General features: G+C 42.6%; 1 protein-coding gene across 2 annotated transcripts in view; it reads right to left on the reverse strand.

Annotated features, from left to right (window-relative positions):
- Positions 1-18395: 18395 nt before the first annotated feature.
- The window catches only part of Adamts18 (ADAM metallopeptidase with thrombospondin type 1 motif 18), a 131153-nt gene continuing 126098 nt past the window's right edge, over positions 18396-23450 (reverse strand). The window contains exons 21-23 of one of the 2 annotated variants that reach the window (XM_075977950.1): positions 23108-23311; positions 21202-21349; positions 18396-20295 (exon numbers count right to left, since the gene is read on the reverse strand). In XM_075977950.1, the coding sequence (XP_075834065.1) occupies positions 20180-20295; positions 21202-21349; positions 23108-23311 (468 nt within the window). In that variant the 3' untranslated portion in view covers positions 18396-20179. The remainder of the gene's footprint in view (positions 20296-21201; positions 21350-23107; positions 23312-23450) is intronic. The other variant, XM_075977951.1, reaches the window with a different exon arrangement.

Consider the following 23450-nt stretch of genomic DNA (forward strand, 5'->3'; position numbering starts at 1 on the left):
AGTGTCTAAGTAGGCCACCATGTCACTTGGAACTTTTGGAAGCAGGCGCTGTGATGGGGTTAGTAATGTGGATGATTCCCAGGGGAGATGCTTCTGAAAGATAGCAAGGAGATGAAAAAATCCTGCAGGGAAATCCTTCAGGCTGCAGCAGGGTTGAGGAGTGGGCAGAGTAAGCCTAAGACTATGATTCAGATCTGATTTAGTATCGGCTGATTCGCCAGGGGCATTTGGGGAAAAGAACCATCCATTACAGATGCCCCACACTGGGATGGATTTGTCCCACTCCAGTGTCCCTGTCATGTTCAGAAGCCGAGTTAGGTACTGAAAAACACCAAATCTAAAAGTTCTCAGGTGTCTGGACACCTTGCCAAATTTGACTTGATGTTTCCACAAAGCCAGGACTTGAAAATGGGACACTCTGATCGTTTCTGGATCTTAAGGAGTCTGGCACACATTTCAAAATAAAGTTTCAAAGACAAAAAGCTTGACTAAGATCAGAATGATATCGATATAAATAGGACTGTAAATTTTAGTGCCATATATATGACAAGATGCAGGGTGACTTTTTGGTTCACAAACTTGCACCCATTACTCTGTTTCCCCTCTCTCAGAATTATCTTGGCAGAACCTACTGGGATCATATAATGCACAAAATAATTAAAAGTTATTAAAACTCCCAAATGATTGAGCCTACTGATTAAGCAACTGTACAGACGTCCAAGTCACTTAACAGGCTAGAATGGTTGCCAAGTGTTGTAACCTTGGGCTGGAAGGCGAGGGATTTATACAAACAGGATTTCTTCTCAGGCTTCCTCTACCAGGGCTTGGTCTGTGCCAAGTCCTGATTAACGATGACTTCATTCTAGACATCCTGGGACCTCAGCCTTTAAGTCACATACACTTGAGTACCATCAAGTGGGTAGCATGGGATCCAACAGTGTAGGCTCTCGTGGTATTTATAGAATGGCAAAGCAATACAAAACTACAAAGTCTCTCTCTCTCTCTTTCTCTCTCTCTCTCTCTCCTTCTCTCTGTATGTGTAAATAATACAACTCTGATTTGGTATTGTTCACGTGTTTTTGAATTTGGAGACCACTTGGAATTGGTTAACTTCTCAGGGGCCTTGTCTTGTGCTGGTTTGTCTGAGACGGTCTCTTGTTGCCTCAGTAGGCCTCAGATTAACTACTAAGATGAAGATTGATCCTCATGCCTCCACAAGGATACAAGCCTGCACCCACACTGGTTTGCATGGTACTGGAGACCATACCCAAGGTTTTGTGTACACTAAGCAAACACTCCATTACCAACTTACATTTCCTAGGGCTTTCTGAGTGCTTTTAAAAAGCTGCAACTAGAAGCTCAAGCAGGGCCGCGGAGACAGGTTCGGCTTTTCTTCCAGTGATTTGGAGGCTGCATTTCCTAAGTCTTGATCTGGAAAGGATGATTTCAACCACTCCACTTCTCAGTTCCCAATTAGAATTAATAAGGATCTCTGGGTTTGGGGACCTGAATGATTTCCTATTGATGGTGAAGCGATAAGACTGCTACTCAACTCAACAGAACAGGCAGACTGGTGTTAGATGACAGAATCTTATCTTCTTCCTAGGATGCTTGGACCCTAATACTGCCAGTCCCAGGGCTTGTTAGAGCCATAGGAGTTCTTTAGGTCTGCGCTGCAGACTGACAAGCTGATGGTTGGCTCACCTGGAGGAAAGCGCCTCATCCACGAGGGAGCTCAAGCACTGGCAGAAAGTCAGTAACTAAAGTGGTTGCCATGGAAACATGCTGCTTACTAACTTGCTCCTCATGGTTTGCTCAGTCTTATTTCTTCTCTCTCTCTCTCTCTCTCTCTCTCTCTCTCTCTCTCTCTCTCTCTCTCTCTCTTTCTCTCTCTCTCTCTCTTGTGTTGTTGTTTTGTTTGTTTTATTTTTCAAGACAGTTTCTCTGTGTAGTCTTGACTGTTGTGGAACTTACTCTGTAGACTAGCCTGGCCTCAGACTAGGAGATCCACCTGTATCTGCCTCCTGAGTGCTAGGATTAACGGCGGCATGTGCCACCATGCCCAGCTTCAGCCTGCTTTCTTATACAACACAGAGTCACCTGCTCAAAGGTAGCACCACCAATAGTGGCATGAGCCCTCACACATCAATCATTAATCAAGAAATTTCTTCACAGACTTGCCCATGGGCCAGTCTTATGAAGGCTTTTTCTTTATTGAGGTTTCTCTTTCCAGATGACTCTAGGTTTGTGTGAATTGACAACACCAAGCAGCATAGATACCATAAACTTTCTTGGACAGGCATATAATAGAATTAACTGTCTTATCTACTTTTCCCAAAGCACTCTGCAATGCTATTATGTAATGTAAGAATTTGCACCTCATTATAAAACAGAAAGAGTCTCCATCATGAGACGTGGGAGAGAAAGGGCTACATCATTTCCAGGGCTTCCAAGACTAAGTTAAACATTGGCAAATGGCAGGAACTTGTGGGACACATCAATGAATTAACTTTATCTCCTTCCATCTTGTCATTGTTAACTTTCTTTCAAAGGCCAAAATTAATACTAATAAAGAGTACAAATCATGCCTTTAGAAAAATAGAGAAGAGGGGATGACTACCAAGTGTTTTTTATTTTAAATGCTTTTTTTTAAAAAAAACCTATCACTCTATATAACTTTTAATAAAAATCCGCTTCTGGGTGCTGGAGAGATGGCTCAGCAGCGGAGAGCACTGGCTGCTCTTCTAGAGGACCTGGAGCCAGTGGCTAGCAGTCTCATGGCAGCTCACAGCCATGTGTAAATCTAGTTCCAGGGCATTTGATTGCCCTCTTCTGGCTTCAACAGGGACTAGGTACACATGTACCGCATAGATATACATACAGGCACAATGTTTATAAAATTAAATTAAATCAATCTTTAAAATGGAATGATTTCCCAGTGGAAAATTGAGACAAAATGAACACTAGCAATCATTAAAGAAAAAAAAAAGGAGCCTTGGAGGCCACATTGCCCAAACGTGTCCTTTGACAAATGGGAACTACAGAAGCTTTATTTTAAACATACTGTTTCATAGTACAAGCTACCAGAGAGTGTCGATTAATTGTTTTTAAAAGGAGAACTCAACAGCTTGAGTAAGATTTGCTCTTATTTTTGTCACTTTCGTAGTCTCTAATCTCATTGCCTTAAGTTCCCCTGGGAGAGCAACAGCATCTGTGCTGGCTAGTTTTATGTCAACTTGACACAAGCTAAAGCCGCTGGAGAGAAGAGAACCTCAATTCAGAAAAAGCCTTAGCAAGATCAGGCCGTAGCAAGCCTGTAGGGCATTTTCTTAATTGGTGACTGATGAGGGAGAGCCCAGCCCATTGTGGGTGGTACTATACCTGGCCTGGTGGTCCTGGATTCTATAAGAAAGCAGGCTGAGCAAATCATGATGAGCAAGACAGTAAGCACCATCCCTCCATGACCACTGCATCAACTCCTGCCTTCAGGTTCCTGTCCTGTTTGAGTTCCTGCCTTCACTTTCTTCAAGATAAATAAACCCTTTCCTCCCCAACTTGTTCTGTGGTCATGGTGTTTCATCATAGCAATAGTAACCCTAACTAAAGACAACCATCTAATAAAAGTAATAAGGAAAGAAGGGCATCGACCTCAAAATAACTTCATTAAAAAGCACTCAGCATGTGCTATTTTCCAGGCATTGGTAGATAATACGTCTTTTAAAATTAATGGGGAAACTTGAAGCCTTTACTGTCTTCTTGAATGCCAGTGTTCTGATTTTCATGTAGGAGCCCACATGCCAGACAGCTGCATCTTCTCTGGAAAAGGGGAATGTAGTGACATGGTGAAGGCTTTGTTAAATACTGTGGGTCGAATTTAATGATAGCTGGCTTCCTTTGAAAAGGGGAGGTGGGGGCTTGCAAGATGGCTCAGTTAGTAAGGGGACTTACTGCTAAGCCTGGTAGCCAGAGTTCAGTTCCAGGACCCATATGATGAAAGGTAAGAACTGATTCATGCATGTTTATCCTCTGTGTTGCACATATTCACACTGGCACACACAGACCCATGCACAATACATATACATGAATAAAGTTTTTTAAAACTTATAAAGGAGAAGTGAAGGGAATTAGAAGGGTGCAGAGGGAAAGCTTTGACTTGTACGTTCAGTTGGGAATTTAAGTGATGATTTCCCTCTTTGGATCAAGGTTCACTTAAGGACCCCTGTTTTAACTTCTCTGTCATCTTCAACTTGATTCAAGTAGTTATATTGTCCACATATACAGCAAGACCAATGTGAATCTTTAGACGTTCCTGGGAGTGGTGGAGAGGAAATAAGGCTGTCTGTGTATGAACATAAGTATATTGGAAAGCCTTTATTTTTGTACCAAACTTACCACTAAGTAGGCAGGGCATTTGATGTTAGCATAGAAAGAGTGGCATATGCCTGGTGGTTTGAGTTTGCGACAAGAAGTTCTCTGAAGACCGCTTCCCCAATCCTCAGCCTGTCCCACGTTACCCTGGTGACTAATGCTCTGTGCAGATGTTTTCAATCTTTGCTTGTTAAATCTACCCGAGGCTGATAAATAAATGGCTTTAGCCCCTTACACAATAGGCTGAAGTCATTCTTAGATTATTCATTGAGAATGGAAATAATCATAAAATAAAATAAGGCTTGGACTTATCCACATTGTTACTGGGACCGAACACAAAGGTTTCAGTCCTGCTGAATTTCAGAATACCATAGACTAGCTGCAGCTCCATCCGAAGTCAGTGGACTCAGAGTTGCTGGGAGGGTGGGACATGGGCATAGATTTATGTCCATCTGCGTGCTTTCAGGGTTGAGAGTTACACAATCTAATGCTATCCAAGGCTCAAAGAGGATATGATAATATATCAAGTTTGTGCAGAAAATTAGTGCAAATCCCAAATCTAGAGTTCCTTGCCTTAGTTATTGCTATATTACTTAGTTATTGCTAAATGCATCTCCCGAATCCACTTGGTTCTGATACTCTGTTCAAAGGCTGTCTGCCTCTGGCTTATATTATACTTCTTAAAATTTTCTCATAAAATATCTTCCTTGGACTGTAAGTTATGTACCATACAATGTGTTCCCTTAAAATTTTCAATCAAGTGACCTTGAGATCTTCAAAGACACTGGAAAAGCATGCACATTTATGAAAAAAATATATAGTCTGCTCTAATTGGATTCTTTTGTTTTAAATATTTTCAAAAGTCATACGTATTTTATGATATGCCAATACTTCCTTTTATTTTCACTTTTGTTATAAATTGTATGTACTTACTGGGTAGAAAATCATGCTATTGCTTTAACAGTTTTCTGGCGAATTCTTTAGGGACACACACACACGCACACACACAAACATACACACGATCATGGTATCAGCAAATGGACATGATTACTTCTTTATTTTCTATTCATATTCCTTTCAGTTTATTCCTTTGACTTAATTACTCTGGCTTCAACATTCTGTGTTGTGTTGAATCAAAGTGGTGAGAGTGGGCCTCTTAGTATTCTGAACAAAGGAAGCACTTTCAACCTTCCACTGGAGAACATGTTGCAGATGCCAGTACTGTAGACTTTATGGTGAGATATATTTTTTGTATACCTAATTTGCTGATTTTTTTAGAATCATAGTTAGATGATGAATCTTATAAAATGCTTTTTTCTACATTCATGGAGGGATAATATTTTTTTTTTGGTCCTTTGAGTCTGTGAATGGGATTGTTATGTTTATTTATCTGTGGTTATTGATGCGTCCTTAAACTCCAAGAATAAACCATTCTAAAAGAACCTTTTAATATACTGTTTAATTCAATGTGGTAGTATTTTATTGTTGTTTTGTTTTTGAGGAATTTTTGTGTCTAGGTTAGTCAGGGCTTGGCCTATAATTTTATTTTCTTGCAACATCCTTGAATGGTTTTCTGTTATCAAAGTAATGCCAAGCTTGTAAACTAAGATCAGAAGCATTCTCTCATACTTTTATTTTTTTATGGCAAAGAGTTTGAGAAGGACCAATGTGAGTATTTTTTCTATTTGGCAGGATGCAACCCTGAAAATATTGAGTCCTAAGATTTTCTTTGAGAGAACTTTTATATTATTGATTTAACATACTTAGTAATGATCAGTCTTTTCAGATTTTTTGTATCTCTGTAATCCAGTCTTGGCAGCTTGTGCGTATTCAGGAATTTATCCACTTTTTAATGGTTGACTGGAGCCAATTAGCATGCGATTGTCATAGTCATTTCTGTTTTCTTGTGTTTTCTCTTTCGCTTGCTTGGTTTGTAAAACAAGGCTTCCCTTGAGTAGCCTAAGTGGATCGCAAATTCGCTATATAGTTCAAATCCTTGAACTCATGATTCTCCTGTCTCAATCTCTCAAATGCTGAGATTACAGGCATTTAGATCTATTCTTTAGTATTTCTGGGGTTATCAAAATTTCTCCACTTGCATTCCTGATTGCATTTATCTGAGTTTTCTTCTACTTTTCTTGGTTTGGTTAGGTTTTCTGAAAGATTTTTCCATTCAAAACCTGCTTTTATCTGAGAAAATTTGTTCATATCCCTACATATTTAGGGTTTTAAAATAGACATATAAATCAAACATTTACAGACAATCATAAAAACCTATTTTTAAACAATTTTTTGTTTTACATACTATCATATAATTTATTAAAGATGATGGTGAATTTATATAATGGGATGTTCCCCCCTTTTTTAGTATATGTTTGTTTTCGTTGGTTTCTATTCATTATAAATGGTACTGGGTTACATTTTTGTATGAGTATATCATGTATATTGAGCATGTTTCCTGGGGCTTTTTCATATAAATATGTAAATTATTGAGCGTGTGTCCCTTCTTCACCTCCAACCCTCTGTTTTTTAATCCCCTCTCACCTGCACTTATCCTCCTAAACAATTCCTTTACTGGGAAGCCTTTAATTGCATGAGGTCTCATTATTTCTTGAGAAACCGAAGTCCTATCAGGAAGTCCTTGCCTGTGCCTAGTTTTTGAAGTGTTTCCCTATTTTTCCTCCCAACAGCCCGAGAGTTTCAAGTCTCCCATGAAAACATTTGTTCCATCGAGAGTTGGTTTCATACAGGAGGAGCAGCAGCAATCTACTCTCATCCTTCTGCCTGTGGACTCCAGTTTCCCCGTTCATGTATTTAGCAAAACTCAGGTGGCATATTCTACGACTATATACCTACCCTCTGTTCTACTCCATAGACCTATGTGTGTATTTGTGCCAGTTCCACATTGTTTTTCTTATCATGGCTCTATAGTATAACTTGGAATCAACTATGGTGATATTTTTAGAATAATTTTGCTCAGGATTGCTTTATCTATCCTGGGTCTTTTGTGCTTCCATATGAATTTTAATATCTTTTCTATTTCTATGAATAATGGTATTGGAATGTTGATAGCGGTTGCATTGAACATGTAGATTTCTTTTGATAGAATAGTCATATTTTACACTATCAATTCTTCCATTTCACTTGCCATCTTCTAGTTCTTTCTTTGATTTTCTTCATCAGTCTTGCCAGGGTCAGTTTCTATCAACTTTGTACAAATCTAGACATACGTGGAAAGAGGGAATCACGATTGAGGAACTGCCTCCATCACATTGGATTGTGGGCAAGACTTTAGGGTATTTGCCTGACTGATGATTAATGTGGGAAGGCCCAGCCCACTATGAGTATGCTACCCTTGGACTGGTGGTTCTGGGTGTAGGAGATCACAGGTTGGGCAAGGCATGGAGGACAAGTCAGTAAGCAGCACTCCTCCATGACTTCTGCACCAGCTCCTGCCTCCAGGAGTCGCCTTGAGTTTCTGCTCCAACTTCCCTCCCTGATAAGCTGAAGCTGAAGTAAACCCTCTCCTCTGGGAGTTAATTTTGGTCATTTTTTTTTTGTCACAGTGATAGAAAACAAACCTTCTATAAGTTTTTACTGTAGAGGTTTTTCACTTCCTTGGTTAGATGTCTTCCAAGGAATTTACTTCTATATCAGCTGTGAATGGGGCTATCGTCCTGATATCTTTCTCAGCAGGTTTGTTATTTGAATATAGAAAGGTAGCTGATTTTTCTTTGTGTGTGTGTGTTAATTTTGTAACCCTGACAATTCCCCAAAGTGTTCATTAGCTCTAAGCATTTTCTAGTGGAGTCTTCAGGGTCTCACCCACAGAACCATTCCACCTACAAATAAAGTCTTTGCTGAGAGTTTCTTCTAAAAATCTTCATTAAATGATGATTTTTTTGGCAAATTTTGTTGCAAATTTTCTCCTTTCTAGTTAAAAATCTTTTTCCAATTAATTACTTTTGTGGTGTGGCACATAGATATCATGGCCTCTGTAGGATTGTCTAGCTGTGATTCTCATCAAGCTTATGTGATTCGGAGTTCGTTGAGATCCATGTACATGTAGATTAGTTTTGAAATCAAAGTTAGAAAGTTTCAGCCAATTGCTCAGATAGACTTGTGTCTAAAGTCTCTTCAGGATTTGGTTGTGGGAAGCTTCTACCACCCACTGACAGGTGGATGATATACGGTATTTCCAAATAAATCTTATTATTGGCCTATTTTTTTTAAAAAAAATCAAGCTATTATCTTAAGTAGGAATATTTTGTTTTTAGCTAATCTCAGCAGCACAGGCCTCTAATACCAGCTACTCAATAGAAAGATGGCAAGTTCAAGGATTTCATGAGCTACAGGTGTTCAAGACCAGTCTGGGCAACTTGGGAACCAGAAAGATGGCTCAGCTGTTGAGCAAGTCCTACATTTGCAGAAGAACCAGATTTGTTTCCCAGCACCTAAGTTAGCTCCCAACCTCCTACATGTCTAGTCTTGGAGGATCTAACACTGTCTTCTGGCCTCCCCAGGCACTGGACTCATGTGCCCAAACCCTCACACGGACTTGGCACACATATTTCATTAAAACTTAAAATCTCAAGCTTGAGGCAATAGGGCTGGGGATAAAGCTTAGTAGCACAGTGCTTGTCCAGGATGTGCAAGGCCCTTGTTCAATGCAATACCAACCAACCAATTAACCAACCAGCAAAAGAACAACGAAAAACAAAACATATAAAAGACCAAAACCTAAAACAACAACAAAAACAATGAAGACCCAAGTCTTAAACCTACTTAGATCTCTTATTATATTTTTTAGCTGAATGATTTTTAAATAGTTATTTATGTTGAAGTAGCTGCAGGCTGCCTCCTGCCTCCCAGCTCCTGGCCACTGGCTAGCTTTATACCCGAAATAACAACACACAAATTGTATTCATTTAAACTCTGCTTGGCCCATTTCTATTAATGTGTGTAGCACCACAAGGTGGTGACTTACCAGGAAGATTCTAGCCTACGTTCATCTTGGGTTGGAGCTTCATCACGTCTGACCCAGAGAGGAGAGGCATGGCATCTTCCTGAGGCATCTTACCTCACTTCCTCTTCCTCCCAGCATTCTGTTCTGTTTACTCCACCCACCTATGTTCTAACCTATCAGGCCAAGCAGTTTCTTTATTAATTAACCAATGACCTTCCTCCATCATATTTATCTTTAATAAATCTTAGTCTTCCCTCCCCCTAAAAAGCGAAGGAAGGACAATAAGAAAATTCATATGAAAATCAGAAAAAGCACAGATAAACTTCCCTGGGCCCTCTCTCTCTGGCATGGGTCCAGTGCTTAGTAAATGTCCATCCGCTTTTCTTTTCAAATGGCAGTTGAGCTAGCTGGCAGCTTATTTGGGGACTTCACTTAGAGGCAGTAAAACCAAAATCTGGGTGATCAGAGTTGATAAGATTATCTAGGTTGCTGCTAAATCTTCCTGCCACTTTGTCCTGGGGCCAGTGAGACACCTAACTCTGAACCAGCATCCTTGGGAAAGCGGCACTTTACAAGGTACCTGTGAAAGGCGCTTTGTGTCTGCAGACAATACCCAGAGTGTGCCTTCCAGATAGACAGTACAGCAAGGCTGCGCATTAATCTTGCCTCAAATCCTTTTTCACGTCTTCCGGACTTTGTAGAGGGGAGGTAGGTGGGAACAATTGATCTATTGAGAATTGCAGGCTGGTCTCCCCCTGAGACCTCTACCTGGGTAACTACATTTGGACAGGAGACAAGTGCTTTGGCCCCAGCCAAGAGTGGTTTCCTGTTCCCTCATTGAGGCTGGCTCCACTTCAGATGGGAAACGTGTTTGCAAGGCCGACCCTGGAAAAGACATTCCAAGTGCCCACCCCGTCAGGGTTTAATGAATTGTCATACAGGAACCAACTTCCGCCCGCTATGGAGCGAGGAGAAGACTGGCAGCTGGTGGCCCTGAGGCTGCCAGCTGAGCCCTCGGAGGAGCCAAGCATGCACCTGTGCCAGAATGCTGGCAGCTGGGGAGATGCCTTGGGGCTTCGTGAAACCCAGGCCGTGAGTGAATCTGCTTAGCACGGCCTTCCTGACCAGCTTTAAAACTGTAAAGCGTTTTCTTTTTTTCTTTCCGGCTCTACTAAAGTAGTAGCATTGCGTGCACGGGAATAGGAATTGTGTACATTTAATGCAAACAATGGCGTGCAGAATGTGTAGCTAAAGGATGACTGTGATCACCTTAGAGGCTTCCCTGGCTGTCTTTTCTCCCGTGCTGTGAAAATACTCTCCATCTTTCCTCTTAGCACATTCTTTGTTTTTGTTTTTGTTTTTTTGAGACAGGGTTTCTCTGTGTAGCTTTGGAGCCTTCCCTGGAACTCACTGTCTGGACCAGGCTGGCCTTGAACTCACAAAGATCTGCTTACTTCTCTGCTTCCAGAGTGCTGGGGTTCAAGGCATGGGCCACGACTTCCCGGCTCCTCTTATCCAAGTACATGACATCATCGCAAACTTTGGTCACCTTGCTGTACGTTAGATTCCTGGAAGTTACTCCTTTCGTACCCAAACTTGGTAAACTTCGAGCCACACCTCCCCATCTATTCTCCTCCATGCCCCACGCAGAACACTGTCTGACCCTGAGTTTGGTTACTGAGACCATGCAACCTTTCTGTTTCTGTATTTGGCTTGCTTCAGTCAGGCTAATGTCTTGGAGCTCCACTGAAGTTATTGCAAATGTTGGGATGTCCTTCAGTCCAGGTTTGCTTTTTGTTGCTGTGATGAGCACTATGGCCAAAAGCAAATTGGGGGTAGAAAAAGTTTATTTCTACTTCCGTGTTAGAGGCCATTATCAAGGGAAGCTAGGACAGGAACTCCGGGTAGGAGCAGAGACCATAGACACAGTTTCCAGATTTGTTCTCCCTGGTTCACTCAGCCTGCTTTCTTAGACAGCCCAAGGTGATTGGCCCAGGGAGGGCATCACCCAGAGCAGGCGGAGCCCTCCTCCATCAGCCGTCAATCTAGAAAGTGCCCCACAAACATGTGCACATGCAATCTTCCTAGATGACTCCAGTTTGTGTCAATTTGTCAGGTGCACACACCCTTGAGTTTGTAACTTGTGTGTGTGTGTGCACACGCACGTGTGCGAGTGTGCCAAATTTTGTTATTCCGCTTACTTTTCAGTCACCCACTGAGTTGATTCGATGGCGTTTCTATGTGAACAAGGCTTTAGCGGACATGCTGGATGAATTTCCTTTGGGCGTCTACCCAGAGTAAGCATGGCTGATCATCTATTGGGTAGTTACATTTTTTAATTCTTCGAGAGATTTCCACACTGTTTTCATAATGATTGTGCCAGTTCACATTCCTTCTAACAGTGTCTGAGGACTCCTTTCTTGACACAGTTCCAAACACTTGCAGGCTTTTCTCCTTTTCAAATAGCTATTGAGACAGGCACGAGATGGTGTCTCATTGAAGTTTCTAATTTGCATTTCCCTGAGGGATCAGTCCTGTCGAGTATCTTTTCATTTATCTGGTGCCCTTTGTCTTCCACTGAGAGACATCTCTGCCCTTTGTCCGTTTCTCAATCCAGGCTTTTCTTTTTGCTACTAAGTTGTGTGAATTCCTGATCAGATACGAGGTCTAAAGTGTTTCCCCCAATTCTACAGATTACCTTTTCACTCCGTTGATTGTTTCCTTGGCTGTATACATGACCTCACTGTAACGGGACTCTTGGACAGAGAAGCAGAACACTGAGGCTCTTTGCCAGGAAGCAGCTTTACCTGTGCTAGTCCTGGCTCAGCAGATTCACATTCAAAGGACGAGCCCCGAGCACAATGGAGCTTAGACTTCTTAACAGGTTTTTGCTCTTGTCCCCCTAATAAGGTAACATATTTTCACTGGACATTTTATGGGTATAAGGCTATGCTGTCAAGGCTACATGAAGGTGATGGGTTGCCATGACGCTGACACTGAGACTTCAGGAATGCAATAAGATATTCCGGCTCTGAGGTCAGAGGGATGCAATAAACCTGCCTATACATATGTTGATACTTACTTCTAGAATATTCTATTTTATTTTAACAACTTTATTGAGCTATAGTTTGCATATCTTTAGTCCACCAGTTTAGAGTTTCTGGTTGAATGGCTTTGGCATATTCAAAGTTTTGCTACACTGAATATTGCCTTTAACTTGTAGCTTGGGGACAAACGATAGATCAGCTCCCTGATATACCAGACCCTCATATAGGGAATGGGCTAGCTTGCTACTTTTGCAAGGTCATCTTAGAGTATCCTTAAGATTTTTTAATGGTGTCAGAGTCTTTTTGGAAGGGAACTAAAATTAATGTCAGTTGTATGAGTTAAATGAACTCAGGGTGTTTCTGCCTAGGTTTGACGCCCACTCCTTATTAGATCATCCTTAACGTTAATAAATGCTTTTTGTCAAGTAAATTATTGGTAAATACTTCAAGGATACAGTAAAATGTTAGTGTCCCCAAAATCACTAGAGCTGACTTGGTTTCATTAATTTACTGGATAATTTTAGGAAAGACTCTAAAAAGCTTGGCTCTCAGTTTCTAGGTCTGCGAAATGGGAGAAAATCTTCCAGAAATTCCTTCAGCTTTAAACATCTGTATATCAATTGTCAGGTAGATGGCTTTGCTTAGTGCTGTAGTTTTGTGATTTTTGGTGTCTTTGAAAGAGGTGAAAAATAGTTTTGCATAATCCAGACGTTCATGCTTTCTGAGAGCAGCAGGCTGAACATATATGAACAAGGACCTGTTGCCTCCGACAAATCTAAAAGCAAAGTTTTTTAAAAAATATGAGCCCATGACCTTGGAATAATGCCTGCTACCTTGAAGCACTGTCTGTGACTTTGGAACGATGTCTGTTTGCAGAGATCAGCACTGTGTCCCCACCCCCAGTTCTTTCTGTCACTAGGACTGTATGCATGCTAGGATGGCCCCAGTCCTTTGAAATATTTCTACGTTAAAATTTGTAAAGGGTAAATATTTCTAAGTTCCCAAATTTCCCTAGGCTCCGTGAAGTCACAGTTTTCCTGCTCCAGTCTTGCTGACGGCTGGGATGACAGGACTCTTGTACGACCAGGAAAGCTGTGTTCTGTATGTTCAAATCCCGCTGGGCTGGAAACAAGATCTTATTTTTGCCGTTTGGATCTCACATTGTAGCTGTTGTTCAGGGATATTCAATAAACTCTCTTGTTGAAAGAGCGAATGCATGCTAGTTAGCAGACATGTGGGAAAAATAATGTGAGTTGAGGCGGCCCAGGCTGAGAAAGACTGAATATGGCTGAGCACGACAGAGGGACTTTAAGTCTGAGAACAACTCACAGCTCCAAGAACATGCCGAATGCCTTTCCCCTCAGCAGACCAGGCCACAAGTAATAAAATCTGTGGACAACAAGGGCGGGCGTCATAACAAAGTGGGGGTGGGGGCGCTGCTGAACATAGTTAACACTCCCTTCTTTACTAGCTTTGGAGTTAGCAGATGTGTAAAAGACAACATGTTAATTCTTAAGTATCTGGAACCAATCTGCTTTTACAAAACATGAAAGCTGTGAATTAATAAATGTAGCCATAAAATGGAATTGGAGTCCCAGGGCAGCTCAGTCCAGGGCTTGTTTATGCTTTAGTTCAGCACCAAAGCCTTCTTCTAGCTTCTCCCTGCCCATTGAGATTGCCTTCTTCCTTCTCTCCTTCCTTTCCTTTCTTCTGTCCTTCTTCTGCTCTTCCCCTGCTTCTCACGGATACACCCCTCGCCCCCGCCATCTCTGTCTCTCGCAAATCAAGCCAGTGATTCCTGGCAATCTATCAGGGAGCTGGTACTATTCATAAAAATGGTTAACACCCCCTTGGCACAGAATGACAGGCAGTAGGCAGGACAGCTGCCTTTGTTCTATCTTGATTCTGAATCTCAGGGTTTCATGCTGCAGCTCTGTCCATAAATACACACCTGAGGCTGTGTGAATAGTCTGCCAAAACGGTGTTTCCATGGTTACTCTTCACTGGGTTCTCTGCTGTACTGTAGCTCTTGCTTCTGGGTGTCTGATTGAGATCAATGGCCAATTGTCCCTGATACTGCTGGTCCCTATTTGGCAAACCTGGAGTGGCCCTGGAAGTCAGAAAACTAAAAAAAAAATGACCAGGATATTGAGTCTGTTCTCAGCTGGTTAATTTTTCTCTTGTCCAGCTGTGTGCAGGTGAAATACACTTGGAGGAGATGAAACTAGGCAACAGGCCACTGTGTTATTTGGTGAATCTGGCTTAACCACTGTGGAGCTGTGCCGTGTGGCCTGGCTCCAAGGGTGCTCCTTTGTATAACTGGAAGGACGCTCCCTTTTTATTACCCTAGACCAGTGATTCCAAAACCAATTTTTTTCTTAGAGAAACTGAAAGCCTTTTAAAGTGTAAATTATCAGGCCCCATCTGCAGGATTAGCACGTCCAATTTCTAGAAAGGGACTGGGAAATTTAACTACCCTTGAGTGATGGGGATGGATCTAGTTGGTTAGGGAGTATTGTTCTGAGGATCTTGGTCCAATGTGCTTTTTAATGTGCTTTTTAAGGGCACAGGGAAAGGAGGGAGAGGACTCTCATTTCAGAAAGAGAAGCCATTCCACCCCACTGTACAAAATAACAATATTCTGGATGCCTCCTCCCCTAGGAGCTTGCTAAGGACCACTAAATCTTGCAATGATCTCTTGTACACTAGCCATATGAAGGCATGGAGAGCGAGGAGACACATATCTGGGTTCTTCCTCACCTGAAATAGCCCCTCAGCCCGGTTCACCCCAGAGACCATCTCCCTGAGGACTCCAGCTCCTCACAGCAGAGGCTCACTCTCTGTCCTCACACTAGATGAATTATCTATGAACCATGCCATCACAGGCTTGCGGAGCACCAGAAGCTCTGGGGAGCGTTTCTAAAACAGCGTAGGAGGTATGATGTAGTCCTAGGCAAGGTCAATGGACATCATGCCTGATGTAGGGCAGAGGTGCCTCGATGCTAAGTCAAGGCCATGTGAGAAGGAAGGTGAGTGTGGCACAGAGAGGAGCGGACGAAGGTGCTGCTTCCTTCTAGTCCCGTTAAGATGGTGGAGCAGTGTGTGTGTGTGTGTGTGTGTGTGTGTGAGAGAGAGAGAGAGAGAGAGAGAGAGAGAGAGAGAGAGAGAGAGAGAGAGAGAAGTGTTCAGGAGCCTATAGAGGCCAGAAGAGGGTAGAGGGTATCAGTCCCCCTGGAGCTGGAGTTAGATTGTGAATCAACAGATGTGGGGCCTGGGAACGGAACTCAGGTTCTCTAGAAGAATATCAAGTGTTCTCAACCACTGAGCCATCGCCCTAGCCCCCAAGGTTATTTTGTTGTTGTTATTGTTGACTAGTTATATCTGTTTATACCATGCAATACAGATTTTCAATATGAAGGAGGTATAAAATATTGGCTTTTTAAAACTTTCTTCAGAGAAAAAGATTTTTATGTAAAAGAATGACACGTAAAGTGACATGCAATGTCCTTATGAGGCACTCAGGATGATGCTTTATGGGTCACTGGTCCAGAGCCTCTGCAGAAGAGGACGTCTCCATCAAGCGCAGACAAGGATGACAGAGTCAATAGGAGCATCAGGGTTGCTGTGGCTTGGACATAACTGCTCCCCACAGACTCATGTCTGAAGAGCTATTCTCCGGCTGGGGGCCCTGTTCCCGGAGGCTCTGGAACTGCCTCACTGGAAGAGATGAGTCACTAGTCAGAGCCCTGAGGTGGACAGCCTAGTTCAGCTCTCTGTCACCTCTGCTAAACTCAGCAGATTCCAGAAACACCCACCAGAGGCTCCTACCACCACGGAGCTGCTTGCTGCCATGCCTCCTTGACCACGGTCGACTGTGACCCCCTCCAATTGTGAGAAGAAATGATCCTTTCGTCATGTGATCTACTTATTGACAGGCGTTTGCTCTCAGTAGTGAGGAACTTCTAAAACCATGCAGACCGCCAAGGTTTCTGAAACATTAAGATCTTAGGGGAAAATGAGGTAAAGCAGACAGAACATAGGATCCATTCCTATCTTTTAAAGGATATTCTCCTCCTCCTTCTTTTCTTTCTCCTCCTCCCTTCCCCCTCTTCCTCCTCATCATCACCACCACCACCACCATTATTATTTAACCACAGTCTCACTATGTATTTAGCCTGGTACTCACTTTGTAAACCAGGATGGCCTCAAACTGACAGGGACCTCCCTCCCTCTGCCTCTCAAGTGCCATGGTTAAAGGCATGCACCACCATACCTGGCATATATCATGTTGTCTTTTATTGTGTGGTTGTGTGTGTGTGTGTGTACTCAAGTACAGGAACCTGCAAAGGCCAGCGTGTCAGTCACTTGGAGCCTGAGTTTTGAGTGGTTGGGGGCTGCCCAGCATGGGTTAGAAACTGAACTTGCAGCTTCTGCAAGTCCTTAACCACTGAGCAACTTCTTCCGTCCATGTTTCTGTATTCTTCAAGGTAAGGAAACTAAGGCCATGAAACCCATAATAAAAATTATCATTCCCTATGATGTCTACAGTAATGGGCTTTATGATCTGAATGCTATCAACCTTTGTTAGCATGATACTCACTGCCATAAGACCATCTCTGCTCACGATTAGAACGGAACCAAAGCCAAGAGCATTCCCGCACGCCTTCTCTCCATCCCGACGATCCCGGGTGCTGCAGGCTCCAGACACTCTGGTGCTGTTGTCCAGGAAACACTATCATCCCAGAGAGAAGCTGTTATTAGGGAATAATGTCTAACTATGCAATAATGGTGCAACAAGTCTTCAAGAATCCTCTGCTGAAAAGGGGGGCTTAGCAGGAATTTATTACCTTCCGCCCTGATTCCGCATCGTGTCCCCAGCTCTGCCCATAATTCATCATCATTAAAGTCATTCATCACTAGAGTCTTAGTCACATGCATCTCAGGGACCATGATTCCTAGGCCTATGTGTTCCCTGCTTTCTTTATGTCTCCCAGGATTGTGACAGAAGAGTCCCAAGGGGTCTGGGTTCAAGACTTGACCCCCATCACAAACTGGCCATTTGCCTCAGGGCCAAATACATGATCTCTCAGAATCCCAGACGCCTCCCCTCACAGTTAATGGCATCTCCCTAATAGAGCAGTTGTGTGCATTAAATGAGATAACACGTATAAAAGTGTTGTGCACAGGACCTGGGAGCCATTGAACTCTAATGAATTTCTTCTAATCATACTTTATTACTTATTTATTCACCTTCCATTCTTAACCCTGATTTTTATTTTCCTGCACATTAATAATCTATACCATAATACTCTTTAATTTCTTTTAGAGCTATGCCCGGTGTGCAACCATCAATGCAGACAGATGCTGGATATTCAGGTTATTTGGACTTGCGTCATCCAGAAAGTGTTCATGACTCTGATGATTAAAGTTTGGAAAGCTTGAAAATATATGGGGTTTGATTAAGTTTTTTTTCTTCTCCCTATCCTTTTCCATTCTGCAAATACTATTTCTCCTCTCCCTTCATTTTGGCACAAATATTTTCCCAGAATGCCTTTCAAAGAGGAAGTAACTGCAATGACTTTATCTCCAGAGATTTCCATATGCATTTCTTTAACTATACAACACAGCAGAACATATTTGAAATACACATTTGTTTCACATTTGCTTGCAGGGCTGCACACACACACACACACGTGTCAAGACTCCTGTGTGGAGGTCAGAAGACAACCTTCAGGAGTCAGTTCTCTCCTCCACAGTGTGGGTTCCACGGGTTGAACTCAGGTCATCAGCGTTGGCATCAAGTATCTTTACCTACAGAGCCATCTGATTGGCCCCAAGTGCATCAGCACTGGGCAGTTTATTTCCTGATGCACAAAGGTGACAAATCCTTCTTAAAGCCTGCCCCCTGACCCCCTTAGTAAGTTACACTGAGGTGCTCCAACAACGGTTAGACAATTAAATTAACTTGGAAATACCTGACTTTTCACTAACTTGTTTAAGAATTTAACAAGTTTCAAAGATAAAGAAACAGAATACTTTATTATAAAACATAAAATAATTAAATATTACACATATATTTTGACTTTTCTCTATAATCCACATTTTTTTTTAGTTCAACATTTTCCCTCAGAATATCATTTACTCAGAGAAGCGAGTGAGACACATAAGAACAGGCTATTAATAAATTAATTCTTTCCCATAAAATATAATAAAATGATAATTATATAAAGACAAATAACTTCCCACTTTTCAGAGAGCAAGGGGATGGTAATGTGGTATTATTTTTTTTCTGTCCTCATATCAAAATGACTACCAAAGGGCCATGGTAAAAGGGCCAAGCTGTTACTTTTCACTTCCACAGCATCCAAGAACTCATGCTTTCCATTAGGATGGGGACAAGAACACTGTTAAATTTAACAGGACACTGTCTTGCTGGTTCTGCTGAGCTAGCAAACCCCTGTTTGAACTGAGACTCTGAGAAGCAATAAAAATGAGTGTACATTCATCAAAGAAATTGGGGGGGGATAGAGTAGTATCGTATAAACATGCCCTGTAGAACCACTTCTCAAAGAATTACAGGGGAACACAGTCTTATAAGTTACTCTGGTTTTGGCAAACAGAGTGGTGTTTTTCCAATTGAGAACAATTTTAAGCTTGTTAATGCCCATCAACAGCTGGCTCCCGATGACCAAAAAAGTCTCATCGGAGACATGGTGAAGTCCTGGCATTCACGGAAGGGTCTTGGTGAGTTGTAATTTATTAATGTAGCAAGAAGACAGATGGATTTTTCTTGGTCACTATTTTTTTTCCTTGTTGACCAAGTCCTGGGGCGAATTGAAACTTGTCAGTTGTTAGGAGGAAACCACTAGCAGTCTTTAATTTTCTAAGCATCCTGACAATATGTATGGGGCATTATAAATGGTAGGCTTCCCTCCTTCAAGCATGTTATTTTACCAGTGGGTGCCTATTTTTACCAGAAATGAACATGTCACCAGTTCTTGTTCCCAAAAGCAGGCACCAGCCTCCCTTGTTCTCATTCAACAAACACTTAAAGTTGTAAGGTTGATGCTACGTGAAAGGCATCAGTATTGAGTCTTTTTTTTCCCTTCGATTGTGAATTTTAATTAGTTGGAGATCTTAAATAGCTCATGTGGCCCTGCTTCCAGAATGCTACTGGGAATATAGTTCAAGTTGTTAATTTCAGTCTTGGAGCCTCTCTACAGGCAGAATATACTTGAAACCAAATAAACAACACACAGAAAAGAAACAAGATGAAGCTTGCCAGTCCAGCAGCAAGCACCCATTCATTGAGCACCATTTGGTGTCAGATTTTGACACTATAAAATCCAAGCAACTGTTAGGCAAAGGGTTCCATCCATGTATTTGATGGTTCTGAATGTCAATCTTTGACCCGGAGCCTTCGAGGGCCTTTTAAAAATAGATGTCTTTGCCCTTGACTCCTTTGATGTTCAAAGGTATGTGTGTGGGGAGGAGACACATCCCAAAGTCAACAAGGTTTCCACTTGGTCAAAATGAAAACTTGACATATCTCAGTATGATGTGTCTCATCTTCCAAATGGCAGTGCAAATCAAAGGCTTTTTTTAAAAAAGTTGGATTTGTCAACACTTCTCAAGGTCAAGTCCTTTAGAGTACCACGTGCGACTCAGGAGGCTGCTAGCTCTCTATCTTTTCTTCAAATCCTGTGGCAGTTCCTCTGTGGTTTGTAGTCTTGATAAAAAAGAGACCTGGAGATTGACAGGTAAGGTCCTGTTCTGAGGAGGGTGAGCGGGCTCTGGATCAGCTCTTCCTTGTGCATGACCTACAACACTGTTTCCCATAAAACTTGTGGTTGCAGACCCCATGCTGAGGGACCAGGTGACACCAGTTGAAGAAATCAACACAGGATGGGTCATCTGAAAAGAGAGAAAGCATTTAGCATATCAACTAGGACTTTGACCTTCTTTATTAAGATGAGGGCCTATGGAACAGAGGCCTAGACCCACTGCCTCGTCCCTCTGTGTGTTCTATCCACGACACATTTGGACTTCGCCAGGGCAGGATTAATATGCCAAACAATCTGTCTGTTAGCAAAATTTAAATGGTGGGTCAGTGTCAGAAAAGAAGCCATGTCCAGTAGCTCATCATTGTCTGTATATAGTAGTTAGCATGGACACACGGGTCCCAGGGTGGTACCTCCCAAAGAGCATTTTCCTTTTAGTTACTCTCCTCTCGTCTTTGCACAATAAAGACCCACACAGCTCTCCGGACTCTTGTTGTATCGGCCCTAGCTTTGATTTTCTCCATGACTCACACCTGCCTACAGTTTCCTCAGTCCTGGCTTCTTGTGCCCAGAATTCCCTGATCTGACCGAGGGATACTTCCCAGGGCTTGCCAGATTACTTTGAAATGATTTGGATTACAGGTGTATACCGCCGTGCATAGTTTCCTATCATGCTGGGAAGAGAACCTAGGGATTCATGCATGCTAGGCAACACTCTACCAACTGAGCCCATCTCCAGCCTCCAAAGACTTCATCTTAAAAGGAAAGAATGGTGACGTGACTCTTTCCCAGGGATGAACGGCTGGAAAACCTTCCTGAATGAAATGTTGCCTTCAGATCACACAAACAATACGGTATTGGCAGAAAATGTCTCGGATTTGGCCTTGCACATGTATGAGAATGCAGCCCCATGGGTGCTGATGGAACCACGACACCCTAGAGCCGAGTAACAAACACATAAGTTGCACAACCAACCATAGCGAGCTGCGGAAGATTTTTCTCAAAACTGGTGAGATTGATGGGGTATGGGATCCTTTACCTCTCTTTTCAGGAGCTGGACAGAAGTTTGTATTACAGGCTCTGAGCACTGGAGGCTTCTGATGGAGCAAGCAACTGGAGGAAGGCCGGCCTTGCTGCACACAGTGGACAGATCGGGTCTGGACTCCTCCCCCACAGGTTACTGTGCACTGCCAAGGAGGGAGACAGAAGGGAGTTAGTTATACCTGCTCAGCTGGGCAGAGTCCTCTCTGAAGTCAGTGGCATCCAACAGAAGGAAGCATGAGATTCATGACCAAGAGGCCTACAGATGATGCAGTCTGCTGCCAGTCCTAGGCATTCAGTCCAAGTCTACTCAGCCCTGTGTGAGCAGTGGGGTCTATCAGAAAAGTCTTGGCAAATGCTATTGCACCCAAGAGGGGATCATAAGGAAGTAGGCTTCAGTAGTAGTCTCAAAAACTCAGAAACAAATCTAGACATGGCCAAAGATGGAGGACAAGAAGCCCAGGCAATCTTGACCAGATGCCAGAGTGGATGTGGGTCATTTGAAACAGGGGCCATAAAGGATAACTAACCAAAGATACTTTGGGATGGTGCCTAGCTAGCTTTCTGAGGTAGCATGGTACCTAACAGACAAGGAATTTTACTGCCCAATTAAGTAGAATTTAGGTTCAAAGTTTCTTTGTGTCCCCCATGACTACATGGAAGATTGGTGGAATTTTAACAAAAGAATGGAAATGCCAGGGGAAAAGGAGACCCTTTAACTGTTTTGCTTTAGAATGGACCACAGAGGGATGAGAACACCATTTCGTACAAATATCATTGTATGGCCTGGTATTTGGGAGGAAACAGTAAGTTTTGGCAGAAAGAAGATGCATTTAGGAATATTCCAAGCATTCAAATATAGATGTATGATTTCCATCCACTTGCCTGACTCTGGGGGTGCCATTTCCTAATACACAATAAGCACTGAGGTCTACGAGTCAGCTTTTATTGCACAAAAGCAGATGTCTGAAGAGGAAAACATCTGGCTTCCTGGCCATTGTTGGCTGACGTCCAATCATATCCACTCATTCAGATAAAAGTACATGCCTCCTCCATGTGAAAATGCCTTTATATTCATTGTACATAAATGATCAATAATGGGTTTCATAAGCCATAAAAAGAATTTCTAAATATTAAAGAAAATCACAAAATTTAAGAAGCCTATAGCAGTGTGTGTGAGTGTGTGTGCATGCATGAGTGTGTAGTGTGTGTGTGTCACCATGCCTAGCCAAATAGAAATATTTCATTTCCTTTCATTGGGAATTTGTTTTCAGGTCCTTCCATTTTCAATGTTCCTTTCTATATTATACACAGATACTACCAGAGCCTGTGTTTAAGGGTCAGTTGAGCATCTATTGCGACACCAGTGAGTTCAGCAGTAGCAGTGTCCTGGGACCTCTGCATAGCCTTAGGTTCTCATGGAACCAACCAGTGTTCTCAAGAACAAGGTGTCTGTCACCTGATGACTGACAGTTTAAGCCTTACCTTTCTCATCCACGAAACTGGGACAATAATGGCTACCACACTGTTGATAAGAGGATGAGATGAGAAAATGCATAAAGAGCATTAATAGAAAGCATGGGCGGAGGGTGGCACAATTTAGTTTCTCTGTGTCCCTCAGAAACATGCTCTGATACAAAGTGACGGTTTCAAGAGTGGCAACAACCAACACAGGCACGATGTCACAGGCTTTCTGTTCAATACTTATTCCAGTTTTCTAGGTCTAAACACTATGTACCAGACTGTATGTAGTACCTGCCCAGGTTCATCTAGAGAGAGGGATGGGTCGACCGATGCCGACTATCCCAACTCGATAGAGTAGGGACAACTATTGATGGACTGAGAGCAAGCTAGGGTGGTACATCTCACTTGAACATATGCTTCCTAAACCTGCATGCACCCACCTGTTGCCATGGTGATGAATACCACCCTGCCACCATGCCGTACACTGGGCAAGCCCTTCTGTTGCAGGCTTCTTCCAGTTCCAGGTTTGGCTTCTTCAAGTTGCGGCATCTCCGCTCTGGGAATGGTATCAGTTTTCCCTGCAAGGTCTTCTCGCTGCACGTCAGTTCTCTCTTCCTCACACCCAAACCACAGGAAGCAGAACACTAGGAGCCCAGAAAGGAGGGTTAAGGGTTCCACAGTCAAATCTGCTGAGCTGTGTGTCCACACAATATCAACCAGTGCAGCAGCGAGGGCCTTCTTGTTACAGATGAGGACATCAAAGGCAGGAGATTTGAAGTGACC

Source organism: Microtus pennsylvanicus, chromosome 6 (assembly GCF_037038515.1).
Source record: "Microtus pennsylvanicus isolate mMicPen1 chromosome 6, mMicPen1.hap1, whole genome shotgun sequence".
In the NCBI taxonomy this organism is placed as follows: Eukaryota; Metazoa; Chordata; class Mammalia; order Rodentia; family Cricetidae; genus Microtus; species Microtus pennsylvanicus.